General features: G+C 50.2%; 1 protein-coding gene across 1 annotated transcript; it reads right to left on the bottom strand.

Moving 5' to 3' along the window:
- Positions 1-382: 382 nt before the first annotated feature.
- LOC148501245 (cystatin-B-like) lies at positions 383-16,655 on the bottom strand. The gene is made up of 3 exons (XM_088450750.1): positions 16,527-16,655; positions 4,806-4,907; positions 383-788 (listed from the first exon to the last, which is right to left on the bottom strand). Exons 1-3 carry the CDS (start codon positions 16,602-16,604, stop codon positions 660-662), a joined length of 309 nt encoding a protein of 102 aa, XP_088306876.1. The 5' UTR covers positions 16,605-16,655; the 3' UTR covers positions 383-659.
- Between the last annotated feature and the right edge of the window lie 1,541 nt (positions 16,656-18,196).

Below are 18,196 nucleotides of genomic sequence, written 5' to 3'. Positions count from 1 at the left end.
AGGGAGCCAGCTCCTTCATGCGCATGCGTGAGACCCGCTACGACCGACAGCGCCGGTCGTAGCGGGTCTCTTTCCAAAGGGGGCGAGCTGTTGATGTTGATTGACAGCTCGCCCCGTTTGGAAGGCGGGCCAGGGGGGAGGCAGCCCAAATGGAGGCTGTCGTAAGCCCCGATGGTCGCGACCATCGCGACCATCACCCTAACGGTCGTTAGAGCTGTGGGTGTAAAGTAAACCCACAGCCTAACGACCGAAACAGAGGCGGCCGGTCAGGATGCAAGCGGCCGCCCAGTTTCTTAGTGACAGCTTGCATCCTCCGACCGCCTCTGAATGAGGGCCTAAGTGCTCAGTTCCCTCTTAACATGGGAGCCTGCATGAGAGCGAGTATGATGGACACATTTTATTCATACAAACACTCCAGTTATTACAGGCATATGACTCAGCTCAGTAATATACAATTGTGTATAAAAAATATATAAGTATTATTGAACATAAGTACATATCAGAACATTTCTTAATAAGTACTGTACAACAATTAGGCTTTATAAATGTAATTAAAATGCAGAAACCAGTAACACAGCAAAAGCCAGGTTATAAAATAACAGTTGTTAGACCCGGAATGGGCACAGAGAGGACGGTACGGCTTTGGCGCAAACACTGGGCTAAAAGAACGTGATGTCATCATGTTTGGTTTTGCCCAGCTGGATCCCGGTGAGGCTCATTGGTTCATTCGTATGTGGAAGTGGTTTGTAGATTTGTATATGTATGTACTCATTATATCCTACATAGACCTGTGGGAGACAACACAAACAGGTCATTAATATACAGCATGAGCACAACATGGAATGCTGAGGAGTGCAGCCTAGAGAGGGGCTTCACATCTAAAGAAGAATTTGCCAAGCTCCGGAATAAGACATCCGCGGGGAACTGCATTTACATATGTTTGGTGGATACATACTATTTACAGGTCCCCTTGAAAGCATCCCCCAAATATGCCGACGCCTGTCATTAGACATACGCTGGGAGCCGAGCACGGATAGCCGCGGGGGGCGGGAGGGGAGGGTCAAGTTTAGGGTTCCCCTGGGGGATTTAGGGCTAGGCACCCCCCGGGAGGTTAGATTTAGGCTAGGGGGAGGGGAGGGTTAGGGGTTAGGGTTAGGCACCCCCGGGGGGAGGTTAGGGTTAGGCATCCCCCCTGGGGGACTTAGGTTTAGGCAGCGGGGAAGGAGGGGTTAGGTTTAGGCACTTAGAGGGGGGATTAGGGTTAGGTACTAGGGGGAGGTTAGGGTTAGGCACCCCTAAGGTAAGGGTTAGGGTTAGGGGGTAGAATAGGTTAGCTAATACCAGTGGCGTCTCTCCCCGCGGTGACACCCGGTGCGGGGAGAGACGCCATGCGCGTGGCACCTGACGAAAAAGGGGCGTGACCTTCGGGAGAGGCGTGACAATAGGTGAGGGGCATGGCATCGCGGCCCTGGTCTTCAAGGAAGGGGCGTGACACTGAGCGAGGGGCGTGGTCCCGCGGCCCGAACTCGGCCCGTGGCCGTGGTAACCAAAATCTATCAATGGGGTGGTGCCGGTGGGGGATGCAGGAGGTGCGGGCATGTGCGGTGCCGGCTCCCTCACTGACAGGAACCAAGTGCTGCACTTAATACTACAGTGCAGCACCCAGCTCCTGTCACTGAGGGGGAGCCTGCACCTTGGTGTCACCCCTCGGCTGGTGACACCCGGGTGCGGGCCGCACCCCCCTTGTGACGCCACTGGCTAATACTTACCTGAGGACGATCGGGATTTCCACTGCTGCCTGGATGCTGGTGTCAGGATTTCAACCGCGTCCGGCGGTAAATCATACTGATTCCATTTAATCAAAAAAGGAAGTTATTCCTTATTCCTCTGCTAGATACTCACCGATCTATAGCAGAGACTATCGCCAGCAGCGATTGCTTTTCTGTTATGGATTGTTATGTTGTATACTATAATGTACTTTGACAAAAGTCTAAGGGACTGATTCACTATGGATCGCAACTGCGAATGCAATAGCGATTATGCACGCAGTTCAACTGCGATAGTATGCTAATCTACTGCGTTCGCTATGCCATCGCAGCACTACACAGGGACGCCCACATTACCTTACACACATCCGTAATCCTTAGCAAGACTGCGAAACCATCAGTAACATCGGTACCATCAGTATGAGTACTCAGGCTACGTACAGAATTGCAGTGGATAATTTATGCATGCCCATGCAACGGCGTTCAAAGCCTGCGTAGCCACTGCGATCACAGTCCCATCACGCAGCGGCCAAATCGCGAACGAGCACTGCGATGCAAAAGCATGTGCAGTATGCAACAATCGGCCGTTTGCGTGCGTATTACCAACTGCGTTCCTTGCTGAATCAGTACCTATATACCTTCATTAACATCATTTCCTAAACAAACTGCCGGCACCTTAAAGAAAACTAAGAAAACAGGGAAAACAAGTAGAAATAAACGTAGCAGTCCAGTAATGCGCCAAGGCCCTATTCAGAGGCGCTCACAAAAAGTGAGCGCTCACTCTGAATCAGGGCGGGCGCTTGTGTATTTAGTTGCGGCTTCTTGGCCACTCGCATAGCTGTGGGTTACCACCCACAGCTTACACGAGCAGCCAGGTGATGGTTGTGATGGTCAAGACCATCGCGACCATCGGGCTTGCGATGAGACCCTTGCGGTAGGGTCTCGTGGCCGCAAGCCCCAGTGGACTTCCTGCTCTAATAGAGCAGAAGTCCACCTACTGACATCGTAAGTGATGTCAGTAGGGCCGCCCACAAACGGCAGGCATTCCTGCAGGAACGCTCGCTCCGGGGCTCACGCACGCGCAGTGCATACGCCGCGCATGCGCTCTGGCACACCATCGACCCGCTTGCGAGCGGGTCTGAATCAGGCCCCAAGTCCCATGCATTACTGTTGGCACAAGAAGTCCATTAAATAAATAGTATAAAAATAAGGGCCGCAGGAATTTATTCCTTTGCGGCAGGTAGTCAATTATCCCCCCACAGAGGGATTGGGATAGATTTCTTACAGCCACCTTGCAGGGAATGGAAGCTAATCAATATCAGAGACTTCACTTCAGCTTTAGGAAACCAAATTAACATCTGAGTGTCAACAAGAGCCAGCAAAGCCTATTGTCCTTCTGTCAGTCAGTGGCATCACTACGGGGGTGCGGACCGCATCAGGTGACACCATCTGAGGGGGTGACAACAAAATAGCACAGCTGCTCTGCAATATAGGTGTTGTCCCCTCGGATGGTGTCCCTGAGCAGCAGTGGTAGGTGACGTGTGCAAGTGCGCATAATGCCGGGAGTTGGGAGAGGCTACCCCCCCGCCCCCCCAAAAAAGTCTTACACCGGTGGTGTGGCTTTGCTTACATGAGGTCACACACCTTCAGCACATGCAAGGAGTCCACAATGGCGCACTGGGTGACACCAACTCAAGTGACGCTGCTGTTGTAAGGGCCGGGTCGAGGCACGTTCGTCCAGTATGGGTGAACTGGGGCACCAAGGCGCACCCCTCCCGACCATTCCCAATTTCAGCGGGACATTCACGTTTTTTGGGCACTGCCCCGCTGTTCCACCCGCGGGCCGAAGTGTCTACTGAGAAGAGTGCTGGGCTTGACGTTAAACAGGAGATGTGCCATATGGGTACACCACCAAATAACGTCATTATGGGGGGTGGCCTATGGTAATTAGGCCACACCGCCATGTTATTCCTTTGCGGCACAGGGCGCGGCTCCCACTGGAGCCGGTCCTGGCTACAGGTAACTAGCGATGTCAGGGAATCAGCTGGGCATTGTCTGTGGACCTTGGGCCTGATTTAGAGATGGATGCAAATGCAGTCACTGCTGTGATCCCGTACGCAGCGGCTGTGGAAAAATATGCAAATGTTGTAGTCACCAGGAATTGTATTGAGATGCCCGCCTGCGGCTCCCCAGATCCACCGCCATCGGCCGATTGTCAAACTCCTGAGTAACCCCTATGGTCACTAAGGATGGCCATCTCAACTGAGGCACCGGAGCCTTCACAACGGTGTACGAGAACGCAGTCGCCGGCTGAGACACGCCCCCAAGACGCAGAACCTTCACAGCACATGCACAGAGTCACTTATACATACTGTATGCACAATACAGAAAAAATCGTCGGTTTGCCACCATCTCTGAATCAGGCCCATCGGCCGTACAGCCACAAGCTTGTGCGTTTCACACCAATTACCCTCTAACCCATGACAATAGCATCAGCAGAGAGAAGTCACTTATTGTAGACGCACAAAACACGGTTATTACATTAAATCTGATCCTACACAGCACATACCTTCTATTACAGGATTCGCGGAATTTACAAGAAATGCATAAAGGATGAGAATTATATTACCTGACACTCTGAGTACATACCGTAGTCATGTATCTGCAGCTTATTAATGCCACAAAGGGGCTAATAGAATTATCTGATGTGCACAACAAACAATGAGAATTGAGGGGTACCCAGCACTATACAATGGTCATCTCGATCCATCGCGAATCGCAAGATTGGGCAACAAATTACATAGTGTGCACCCAGCTTAAGTGTTTTTATGACCTATTGCGCCTATTCAGTGGGTGGAGGCAGAGATAACTGTGAATGGGCGTGACAGATCTGTTTTGGGGGCGATTCACCTGTGTGAAAGGTGAGGGCTATATTGAGTGCTGAACCCTGGTAACCGCTTGCAATGACAATTGTTCAGTGGTGGAAAACAGAACGCAGAGATTTTTCATTTATGCACAATTACCTTCTCCGACAATTACCTTAATGAAGTAATTTATCCCAGCAACCACCTGAGGCTTGTACTGAAGAGCACGGAAAGTGATGAAGGATCTCCCTGCCTCCAGCTCCACCGGCTTTCTCATCTGAGGACAGGAGACAATGGCGTCATCAGACCACAGTCACACATCCTGAAAACCTGCAGATACGGTTACAATTCAGAGTGTACAGTAGACCTGATTCATTATGGATTGTAACTGCGATAGTATGGTAATCCACTGAGATCGCCATATCGTCGCAGCACAATATAAGGACGCCCATCTTACCTTACACACATCCCTAATACTTAGCAAGTCTGCAAAACCTTTGGTAACATGGAGTACAATCACAGCCTCACACACAATTACACAGGCTCTGACCTTACTCAGGAATTACTAACCTCATCACACGCAGTGATTACACAAGACTGAGAAACCATCAGTTACATGGAGTACCATTACAGCCTCACACACACTTACACAGGCTCTGACCTTACTCAGGAATTACTAACCTCATCACACACAGTGATTACACAAGACTAAGAAACCATCAGTAACATGGAGTACCATCACAGCCTCACACACACTTACACAGGCTCTGACCTTACTCAGGAATTACTAACCTCATCACATGCAGTGACTACACAAGACTGAGAAACCATCAGTAACATGGAGTACCATCACAGCCTCACACACACTTACACAGGCTCTGACCTTACTCAGGAATTACTAACCTCATCACACGCAGTGATTACACAAGATTGAGAAACCATCAGTAACATGGAGTACCATCACATCCTCACACACACTTACACAGGCTCTGACCTTACTCAGGAATTACTAACCTCATCACACACAGTGATTACACAAGACTGAGAAGCCATCAGTAACATGGAGTACCATCACAGCCTCACACACATTTACACAGGCTCTGACCTTACTCAGGAATTACTAACCTCATCACACGCAGTGACTACACAAGACTGAGAGACCATCAGTAACATGGAGTACCATCACATCCTCACACACACTTACACAGGCTCTGACCTTACTCAGGAATTACTAACCTCATCACACACAGTGATTACACAAGACTGAGAAACCATCAGTAACATGGAGTACAATCACAGCCTCACACACTTACACAGGCTCAGACATTACTCAGGAATTACTAACCTCATCACACACAGTGATTACACAAGACTGAGACACCATCAGTAACATGGAGTACCATCACAGCCTCACATACACTTACACAGCCTCTGACCTTACTCAGGAATTACTAACCTCATCACACGCAGTGATTACACAAGACTGAGAAACCATCGTTAACATGGAGTACCATCACATCCTCATACACACTTACACAGGCTCTGACCTTACTCAGGAATTACTAACCTCATCACACGCAGTGATTACACAAGACTGTGACACCATCTGTAACATGGAGTACCATCACAGCCTCACACACACTTACACAGGCTCTGACCTTACTCAGGAATTACTAACCTCATCACACATAGTGATTACACAAGACTGAGAAACCATCAGTAACATGGAGTACCATCACAGCCTCACACAAACTTACACAGGCTCTGACCTTACTCAGGAATTACTAACCTCATCACACGCAGTGATTACACAAGACTAAGAAACCATCAGTAACATGGAGTACCATTACAGCCTCACACACACTTACACAGGCTCTGACCTTACACAGGAATTACTAACCTCATCACACACAGTGATTACACAAGACTAAGAAACCATCAGTAACATGGAGTACCATCACAGCCTCACACACACTTACACAGGCTCTGACCTTACTCAGGAATTACTAACCTCATCACATGCAGTGACTACACAAGACTGAGAAACCATCAGTAACATGGAGTACCATCACAGCCTCACACACACTTACACAGGCTCTGACCTTACTCAGGAATTACTAACCTCATCACACGCAGTGATTACACAAGATTGAGAAACCATCAGTAACATGGAGTACCATCACATCCTCACACACACTTACACAGGCTCTGACCTTACTCAGGAATTACTAACCTCATCACACACAGTGATTACACAAGACTGAGAAGCCATCAGTAACATGGAGTACCATCACAGCCTCACACACACTTACACAGGCTCTGACCTTACTCAGGAATTACTAACCTCATCACACGCAGTGACTACACAAGACTGAGAGACCATCAGTAACATGGAGTACCATCACATCCTCACACACACTTACACAGGCTCTGACCTTACTCAGGAATTACTAACCTCATCACACACAGTGATTACACAAGACTGAGAAACCATCAGTAACATGGAGTACAATCACAGCCTCACACACTTACACAGGCTCAGACATTACTCAGGAATTACTAACCTCATCACACACAGTGATTACACAAGACTGAGACACCATCAGTAACATGGAGTACCATCACAGCCTCACATACACTTACACAGCCTCTGACCTTACTCAGGAATTACTAACCTCATCACACGCAGTGATTACACAAGACTGAGAAACCATCGTTAACATGGAGTACCATCACATCCTCATACACACTTACACAGGCTCTGACCTTACTCAGGAATTACTAACCTCATCACACGCAGTGATTACACAAGACTGAGACACCATCTGTAACATGGAGTACCATCACAGCCTCACACACACTTACACAGGCTCTGACCTTACTCAGGAATTACTAACCTCATCACACATAGTGATTACACAAGACTGAGAAACCATCAGTAACATGGAGTACCATCACAGCCTCACACACACTTACACAGGCTCTGACCTTACTCAGGGATTACTAACCTCATCACACGCAGTAATTACACAAGACTGAGAAACCATCGGTAACATGGAGTACCATCACAGCCTCACACACATTTACACAGCTCTGGCCTTACTCAAGAATTACTAACCTCATCACATGCAGTGATTACAAAAGACTGAGAAACCATCGGTAACATGGAGTACCATCACAACCCTCACTCTCACTTACACAGGCTCTGACCTTACTCAGGAATTACTAACCTCATCACACGCAGTGATTACACAAGACTGAGAGACCCTCAGTAACATGGAGTACCATCACATGCTCACACACACTTACACAGGCTCTGACCTTACTCAGGAATTACTAACCTCATCACACGCAGTAATTACACAAGACTGAGATACCATCAGTAACATTGAGTACCATCGCAGCCTCACACACACTTACACAGGCTCTGACCTTACTCTGGAATTACTAACCTCATCACACGCAGTAATTACACAAGACTGAGACACCATCTGTAACATGGAGTACCATCACAGCCTCACACACACTTACACAGGCTCTGACCTTACTCAGGAATTACTAACCTCATCACACATAGTGATTACACAAGACTGAGAAACCATCAGTAACATGGAGTACCATCACAGCCTCACACACACTTACACAGGCTCTGACCTTACTCAGGGATTACTAACCTCATCACACGCAGTAATTACACAAGACTGAGAAACCATCGTTAACATGGAGTACCATCACATCCTCATACACACTTACACAGGCTCTGACCTTACTCAGGAATTACTAACCTCATCACACGCAGTGATTACACAAGACTGAGACACCATCTGTAACATGGAGTACCATCACAGCCTCACACACACTTACACAGGCTCTGACCTTACTCAGGAATTACTAACCTCATCACACATAGTGATTACACAAGACTGAGAAACCATCAGTAAGATGGAGTACCATCACAGCCTCACACACACTTACACAGGCACTGACCTTACTCAGGGATTACTAACCTCATCACACGCAGTAATTACACAAGACTGAGAAACCATCGGTAACATGGAGTACCATCACAGCCTCACACACATTTACACAGCTCTGGCCTTACTCAAGAATTACTAACCTCATCACACGCAGTGATTACAAAAGACTGAGAATCCATCGGTAACATGGAGTACCATCACAACCTCACACTCACTTACACAGGCTCTGACCTTACTCAGGAATTACTAACCTCATCACACGTAGTGATTACACAAGACTGAGAGACCCTCAGTAACATGGAGTACCATCACATGCTCACACACACTTACACAGGCTCTGACCTTTCTCAGGAATTACTAACTTCATCACACGCAGTAATTACACAAGACTGAGATACCTTCAGTAACATGGAGTACCATCGCAGCCTCACACATACTTACACAGGCTCTAACCTTACTCTGGAATTACTAACCTCATCACACGCAGTAATTACACAAGACTGAGACACCATCTGTAACATGGAGTACCATCACAGCCTCACACACATTTACACAGCTCTGGCCTTACTCATGAATTACTAACCTCATCACACGCAGTGATTACAAAAGACTGAGAAAACAACGGTAACATGGAGTACCATCACAACCTCACACTCACTTTCACAGGCTCTGACCTTACCCAGGAATTTCTAACCTCATCACACGTAGTGATTACACAAGACTGAGAGACCCTCAGTAACATGGAGTACCATCACAGCCTCACACACACTTACACAGGCTCTGACCTTACTCAGGGATTACTAACCTCATCACACGCAGTAATTACACAAGACTGAGAAACCATCGGTAACATGGAGTACCATCACAGCCTCACACACATTTACACAGCTCTGGCCTTACTCAAGAATTACTAACCTCATCACACGCAGTGATTACAAAAGACTGAGAAACCATCGGTAACATGGAGTACCATCACAACCTCACACTCACTTACACAGGCTCTGACCTTACTCAGGAATTACTAACCTCATCACACGCAGTAATTACACAAGACTGAGACACCTTCTGTAACATGGAGTACCATCACAGCCTCACACACACTTACACAGGCTCTGACCTTACTCAGGAATTACTAACCTCATCACACATAGTGATTACACAAGACTGAAACCATCAGTAACATGGAGTACCATCACATCCTCACACACACTTACACAGGCTCTGACCTTACTCTGGGATTACTAACCTCATCACACGCAGTAATTACACAAGACTGAGAAACCATCGGTAACATGGAGTACCATCACAGCCTCACACACATTTACACAGCTCTGGCCTTACTCAGGAATTACTAACCTCATCACACGCAGTGATTACAAAAGACTGAGAAACCATCGGTAACATGGAGTACCATCACAACCTCACACTCACTTACACAGGCTCTGACCTTACTCAGGAATTTCTAACCTCATCACACGTAGTGATTACACAAGACTGAGAGACCCTCAGTAACATGGAGTACCATCACAGCCTCACACACACTTACACAGGCTCTGACCTTACTCAGGAATTACTAACCTCATCACACCTAGTGATTAAACAAGACTGAGAAACCATCGGTAACATGGAGTACCATCACATGCTCACACACACTTACACAGGCTCTGACCTTACTCAGGAATTACTAACCTCATCACACGCAGTAATTACACAAGACTGAGATACCATCAGTAACATGGAGTTCCATCGCAGCCTCACACACACTTACACAGGCTCTAACCTTACTCAGGAATTACTAACCTCATCGCGCGCAGTGAAAACCCAAGCTGCGTATGGTATCGCAGTGGCTAATTTCTGCACACCCCTGCAAAGGCATTCAAACACACTGGCATGCCTGTGTTTTGCCGACCACCCGCCCTGTTACCTCCCCCAAATGATACTTCCTGTCAATCACTCTGTGATGGGTCTGGTTGCGGCTGTTTCCCCGCACGCACACTGCGATGCATATGTATACGCAGAATGCAACAATCGGCCGTTTGCATGCATAATCGCAGTTGCGTTCCTTGCTGAATCAGGCCCAGTGTTGTTATGTCCTATTGGTGCAGAACCTGAGCAGTTAACAATAGGCACAAGAGGAATTATGAAATGGTGTTTAGGCCTGATGGTTTGTCCTTAAATAGGCATGCGGGCAGTGGGGTAACTACAGAGGCTGCAAGGGGTGCATTTGCTATGGGTCCGGCTACTTAGGGGGCCCTCTGGTCCAGCAATCAACCCCTTGCACCCCTGTTTTACCGGGCCAGTTCACACTGCCTCCTGTCCCAGCTCACACTGCTTGCCGGCTCGGCTGATATATACTTAAGCCAGGCCGGCTGCAGCACTTCCAGGATTTGTGTTCCACTGTGGACAGCAAATCAGAAGCTGTCATCTGCTCCAGCTAGTGGGCACTTTCAGATGCCGCTAGCCTGAGTGGGAGCAGCAGCTGCAGCCTCAGGGCAGACAAGAGGACGGGCTTTATGGAGGACTGGACGGGGTGACTCTTGCCTGCTTTACACGCGAAGCATTACTGCTGGGGACACGGGATATTTGGCTGGAGTGACGCTGGGGGCTAGAGTGTGCAAGGTTCTCCAGCCCTTTGAACTTGCCACACGTGAAGTCAGTTCAGACACTGCCAGCTTGAGTCAGATCATTCCCCTCATCAGGCTTTTGCAGAAGAAGCTGGAGAAAGTGAAGGAGGAGCTAAGATGGAGCGATTCTGCTTGGCATGTGGGACTTGTGGATGAAGCCCTTCATTCGCTTTGCCAGGATTCGAGGGTGGTCAATCTGTTAAAATCAGACCACTACATTTTGGCCACCGTGCTTGATCCTTGGTTTAAAGCCTATGTGGTGTCCTTCTTTCCGGCCGACACAAGCCTGCAGAGGTGCAAAGACCTGCTGGTGAAAACACTGTCAGCTGAAGCGGAACGTGACAAGTCAACAGCTCCTTCTTCATTTTCTCCCGCAACTGGGGCTGCCAGGAAACAACTTAGGTATCCTAAGCAACCCGCTGGCAGTGATGCAGGGCAGTTTGGACATCTGGTCTGGACTGAAGGACCTGGCAACAATTTCTGACATGTCTACTGTCACTGCATATGATACTGTCACCATTGACAGAATGGTGGAGGATTACATCGGTGACAGCATCCAAGTAGGCATGTCAGAGAGTCCGTACCTGTACTGGCAGGGAAAAGAGGCAATTTGGAGGCCCCTGTACAAACTGGCTCTATTTTACCTAAGTTGCCCCCCCTCCAGTGTGTACTCCGAAAGAGTGTTTAGTGCAGCCGGGAACCTTGTCAGCGAAAGGCGTAGGAGGTTGCTTCCACAAAATGTGGAGAAGATGATGTTCATCAAAATGAATTATCAATTCTTCCAGGGAGACCAGCCTCTAGAACGTGCAGAGGGACCTGTGGTGGTGGATTCCAGCGGGGACGAATTAATATTCTGTGAAGATGATGATGTACACAACACTGAAGAGGGTGAGGAATCGGTGGATGAGGACAACATCTTGCCTCCGTAGAGCCAGTTTGTGCAGGGACAGATTAATTGCCAGCTTGTTTTGTGGGGGCCCAAACGAACCAATCATTTCAGCCACAGTTATGTGGCAGACCCTGGCGCTGAAATGATTGGTTTGTTAAAGTGTGCATGTCTTGTTTATACAACATAAGGGTGGGTGGGAGGGCCCAAGGACAATTTCATCTTGCACCTCTTTTTTTTCTTTGCATTATGTACAGTTTGGGGCCAAGTTTTTCAAACTGCCATCCTGTCTGCCACTGCAGTGCCACTCCTAGATGGGCCACGTGTTTGTGCCACCCACTTGTGTTATTGAGGTTAATAATAGCATAGGAGCAAAAAAAAACACAAATTCTGTGATTTTAGCTGTTTTTATGCTTTTTTCCCAAAAAATACAGATCCAAAACATAAAACCCAGAACACGAAGAAAGATCCAGATCCAAAACCAAAACACGAATAGTGGCCGGTGCACACTCCTACTATAAACTAAAGTGGTGACTGGCAGTGCAGCGAGGAGACAGAAGAGGTCACCAGCAGTACAGCGAGGGGACAGAGGAGGCCACCAGCAGTACAGCGAGGGGACAGAGGAGGCCACCAGCAGCACAGCGAAGGGACAGAGGAGGCCACCAGGAGCACAGCGAGGGGACAGAGGATGTCACCAGCAGCACAATGAGGGGACAGATGAGGCCACAAGGAGCACAGCGAGGAGACAGAGGAGGCCACAAGGAGCACAGCGAGGGGACAGAGGAGGCCACCAGGAGCACAGCGAGGGGACAGAGGATGACACCAGCAGCACAGCGAGGGGACAGAGGAGGCCACCAGCGGCACAACAAGGGGACAGAGGAGGCCACCAGCTGTACAGCGAAGGGACAGAGGAGGCCACCAGCAGCACAGCAAGGGGACATAGGAGGCCACCAGCAGCACAGTCAGGGTAAATAGGAGGCCACCAGCAGTAAAGCGAGGGGACAGAGGAGGCCACCAGCAGCACAACGAGGGGACAGAGGAGGCTCCCAGTGGCACCCCCCTCCTGAGGACTAATTAAGCAAAGGGAAGATTCCAATTAGCTTAATTAGTCCTTAATTACTTATCTTCTGCATCCAGCGTCTGAAGCCGGGTCTTCTGCTGCAGGGTGAGTGTGTCAGTGTGTGCGGTGTTTGTTACTGTTTGTAAGTGTGTATGAAGGAATGTGTGTGTGCATGAGTGTGTGACCCCCGGTTTGTGTGGCCCTCCCGGAATAGGCGCTGGGAGAACTACATCTCCCAGTAGCCCCTGAAGCCTCCCAGCAGCCTCTGGGACTCCCAGCAGGGGAAGCAATCGGGAAGCCGACTGCCTATATACCGGCAGCCGGCTTCCCGACTGTCTTATTCCGGCATGGGTGAAATGCCGGCGTCTAGATGTAGACGCCCGCATTTCCCCGACGCCGGGAGACCGGCGCCCGGCATCACGATCGTAGTGATGTAGTTAGGGCTCCTGGGGGGGACTTAGGGTTAGGCACCCCCCCGGGGGACTTAGGTTTAGGTAGCGGGGAAGGGGGTGGTTAGGGTTAGGCACTTAGCAGAGGAGGCCACCAGCAGTACAGTGAGGGGACAGAGGAGGCCACCAGCAGCACAGCGAAGGGACAGAGGAGGCCACCAGGAGCACAGCGAGGGGACAGAGGATGTCACCAGCAGCACAATGAGGGGACAGATGAGGCCACAAGGAGCACAGCGAGGAGACAGAGGAGGCCACAAGGAGCACAGCAAGGGGACAGAGGAGGCCACCAGGAGCACAGCGAGGGGACAGAGGATGACACCAGCAGCACAGCGAGGGGACAGAGGAGACCACCAGCGGCACAACAAGGGGACAGAGGAGGCCACCAGCTGTACAGCGAAGGGACAGAGGAGGCCACCAGCAGCACAGCAAGGGGACATAGGAGGCCACCAGCAGCACAGTCAGGGTAAATAGGAGGCCACCAGCAGTACAGCGAGGGGACAGAGGAGGCCACCAGCAGCACAACGAGGGGACAGAGGAGGCTCCCAGCAGCACATTGAGGGGACATAGGAGGCCACCAGCAGTATAGCGAGGGGACAGAGGAGGCCCCAGCAGCACAGTGAGGGGACATAGGAGGCCACAGCAGTACAGTGAGGGGACAGAGCAGGCCACCAACAGTACAGTGAGGGGACAGAGGATTCCACCAGCAGTACAGCAAGGCACCAGAAAAGGCTATAAGCAGCAGCAAGGAAACAGAGGAGGCCACCAGCAGTCAGCATGTGGACAGAGGAGGCCACCAGCAGCACAGCGAGGGGACAGAGGAGGCCACCAGCAGCACAGCGAGGGAACAGAGGAGGCCACCAGCAGTATAGGGAGGGGACAGAGGAGGCCACCAGCAGCACAGCGAGGGGACAGAGGAGGCCACCAGCAGCACAGTGAGGGGACAGAGGAGGCCACCAGCAGCACAGCGAGGGGACAGGAGGCCACCAGCAGCACAGCGAGGGAACAGAGGAGGCCACCAGCAGTATAGGGAGGGGACAGAGGAGGCCACCAGCAGCACAGCAAGGGGACAGAGGAGGCCACCAGCAGCACAGCGAATGGACAGAGGAGGCCACCAGGAGCACAGCGAGGGGACAGAGGATGTCACCAGCAGCACAATGAGGGGACAGATGAGGCCACAAGGAGCACAGCGAGGAGACAGAGGAGGCCACAAGGAGCACAGCGAGGGGACAGAGGAGGCCACCAGGAGCACAGCGAGGGGACAGAGGATGACACCAGCAGCACAGCGAGGGGACAGAGGAGGCCACCAGCGGCACAACAAGGGGACAGAGGAGGCCACCAGCTGTACAGCGAAGGGACAGAGGAGGCCACCAGCAGCACAGCAAGGGGACATAGGAGGCCACCAGCAGCACAGTCAGGGTAAATAGGAGGCCACCAGCAGTAAAGCGAGGGGACAGAGGAGGCCACCAGCAGCACAACGAGGGGACAGAGGAGGCTCCCAGTGGCACCCCCCTCCTGAGGACTAATTAAGCAAAGGGAAGATTCCAATTAGCTTAATTAGTCCTTAATTACTTATCTTCTGCATCCAGCGTCTGAAGCCGGGTCTTCTGCTGCAGGGTGAGTGTGTCAGTGTGTGCGGTGTTTGTTACTGTTTGTAAGTGTGTATGAAGGAATGTGTGTGTGCATGAGTGTGTGACCCCCGGTTTGTGTGGCCCTCCCGGAATAGGCGCTGGGAGAACTACATCTCCCAGTAGCCCCTGAAGCCTCCCAGCAGCCTCTGGGACTCCCAGCAGGGGAAGCAATCGGGAAGCCGACTGCCTATATACCGGCAGCCGGCTTCCCGACTGTCTTATTCTGGCATGGGTGAAATGCCGGGCGTCTAGATGTAGACGCCCGCATTTCCCCGACGCCGGGAGACCGGCGCCCGGCATCACGATCGTAGTGATGTAGTTAGGGCTCCCGGGGGGGACTTAGGGTTAGGCACCCCCCCGGGGGACTTAGGTTTAGGTAGCGGGGAAGGGGGTGGTTAGGGTTAGGCACTTAGCAGAGGAGGCCACCAGCAGTACAGCGAGGCCCTCCCGGAATAGGCGCTGGGAGAACTACATCTAGTGGGGGGATTAGGATTAGGCACTTGGGGGTTAAGTTAGGGTTAGGCACCCCTAAGGAGGGTTAGGGTTAGGGGGGTTAGGTTAGGTTAGTGGATACTTACCTATCCACGTTAGGGATTTCCAGCGCTGTCGGGCTTCCGCTGACGGGAATCGAACCGCCGGCCATGCGGCCAGCGGTATATCATACCCATTCCCCCAGCAGCCCCCTCTCCAGTGAGAAGATAGAGGGGAGGCCACCGGGAGCTGGAGATACCACCGGAGACCCCCGGGCAGGTATGTGAAGAATTTTTTTTTTTTTTCAGTGCTAAAAACCCTGCGACCACTTTTTTTTAATTGGATACTGCCGGTATTGGGAGCATGCATACCCGCAGTAATCCAAAATTGGGCACAAGGGGGCACAAGGTTTTTTACCTCGCTAAACCTCATGCCCAATTGAATATGCCCATATGTATTACAGATACAAACCATGTAGAAATAGCTACAATGCAACGCAGACAGATACAGTGTATCCCTCCCAGCACAACGTAATACTCTCACACATATTGGTTAGGGATAGATTCCCTTCAGCAAATGTACCCTGACGTAATTTACAATCCACGTGGACATCTATTGGGAAAAGTAACCTGTGGTATGGAACCGCAATTCCGCACTCACACAACGTAACGTCGAGGTAGGGGACCCATACACTGAAGGGGATCTATACACAACCAACACATATTGGCCACAAGTCCACTCCCAGGAACGTTGTTTGCCCCTGTGCAGGTATTACACAGCACCCCCTAGCACCACACTCACCTGGTTACATATAGATTGCACTTCTAGGTTTGCAGGTTTAACACAACCCAGAGCCCCGGGCATACCGACCATAGCCATGATTGTATTAGTCTGTGTCCCCAGCCTGATCTAATCCTCACTGTCACTGTGTCTGTATACTGTATGTGTAATACAGATACCAGCATTACTCCTGGGGGTGAGAAAAGAAGCTCAACCAGAAAGGGCAGGTTCCTGCAGATGGGTGTAGCTATAATATGAGTGGATTTCACTATCACTTTACACAGTCACCGTAATTCATATTTATGTGCACCAGCTATATCTGTGCCTTCTACTCACTGTACAATGTTCCCTGTAGACACTATGTAATGTACACTCTACTCACTATACAATGTTCCCTGTACACACTATGTAATGTACACTCTACTCACTATACAATGTTCCCTGTACACACAGGGCCTGATTCAGAGCCGGACGCTATTTGCGGACGCTCGTTCAGAAAAAGGGGCTGGCTATTTAAATTAAGCGCTCGCTCTTTGCAGTCTGTTGATGCCTCCATGTCTGAACGAGCGAACTAAACATGCGCTCACAATTTTTGAAAAAACGCCCCCTGGCCGCTCACATCATACGTCATCTCCGCTATTTATTTGATTAATCAAGTACATCGAAAGGCGTATGAACTGCTCGCAGTGCTTGTGGTAGCATATTCCTACCGCAATCATGCGAGCAGTTCAGGCTAAAAGACAACCAAGTGACGTGGTCGATGATGCTGCTTTGTTAATTATGCACACCCTTAAAACGCCCGTTTTGACCGTTTGGCACGCCTGCGTTCGGATCTCCACTCCCCGTTTTCAAGCACCTTCCCCTGTTACCACCTACAAACGCCTCATTCTGCCACTCAAATTAGCAGACATTCGCTATTTTTCGAACACACGATTTTTGACCGCAATGACTGGTTCGCGCATGCGTACTAAAACCCATACGCATGCGCAGATGTGCGTACATTGCTCGGAGCGAACGAGCGGCCGCTTACGAGAGGCTCTGAATCAGGCCCACTATGTAATTTACACTCTACTCACTGTACAATGTTCCCTGTACACAATATGTAATGTACACTATACTCACTGTACAATGTTCTCTGTATGCACTATGTAATGTACACTCTACTCACTGTGCAATGTTCCCTGTACACACTATGTAATTAGGGGTGAGCGGGTTCGGATTTCTGAAATCCGAACCCCCCCGAGCCCTCCCGATCCGAGTCCGATCCGAATCAGGCTCGACTTTTCCCGCCTGACTCGGATCTGAAATCGAGGCAAAACGTCATCATCCCGCCTTCCGAGTCTCGCGGGTTTTGGATCCTATATAAGGTACCCGCGTCGGCGCCATTTTCTCACTCGGCTGTGGACAGTGAAGAGGGAGGGTGGGAGTTAGGGCTGGCTGGGCTGTGTAGTGTAGTGTAGTGCTGCTGTTGTCCACTACTTCAAAGTCCATAGGGGCTGGCTGGACTGTGTTGTGCAGTCAGTTCTCCATAGGAGCTGTGTCCACTCCAAAGTCCTGTGCAGTGTCCCAGTCCTAAAGGGGTGCTGTAGTGTTGTCCAGGGGGTGCTCTGTCCATCAGGGGTGCTCCCCCCAAGTGCTAAAAAAATAATATATTTTCTGTGTTTGTGAATTGTGTGCGCAGTAGCTGCACG

This window comes from Taudactylus pleione, unplaced genomic scaffold, assembly GCF_031769625.1.
Source record: "Taudactylus pleione unplaced genomic scaffold, aTauple2 ptg000523l, whole genome shotgun sequence".
NCBI classification, from domain to species: Eukaryota; Metazoa; Chordata; class Amphibia; order Anura; family Myobatrachidae; genus Taudactylus; species Taudactylus pleione.
Note: the sequence above shows the minus strand (reverse complement) of the source record. Positions and strands in the feature narration are given on the sequence as shown.

Excerpts from the sequence above, each read along its gene's own strand:
- LOC148501245 (XM_088450750.1), bottom strand. The coding sequence starts at position 16,604 with ATGGCTATGGTCGGTATGCCCGGGGCTCTGGGTTGTGTTAAACCTGCA. Across the intron at positions 4,908-16,526 it reads TGCAATCTATATGTAACCAG|ATGAGAAAGCCGGTGGAGCT; the intron begins GTGAGTGTGGTG and ends TCCTGTCCTCAG. Across the intron at positions 789-4,805 it reads GGATAAATTACTTCATTAAG|GTCTATGTAGGATATAATGA; the intron begins GTAATTGTCGGA and ends TGTCTCCCACAG.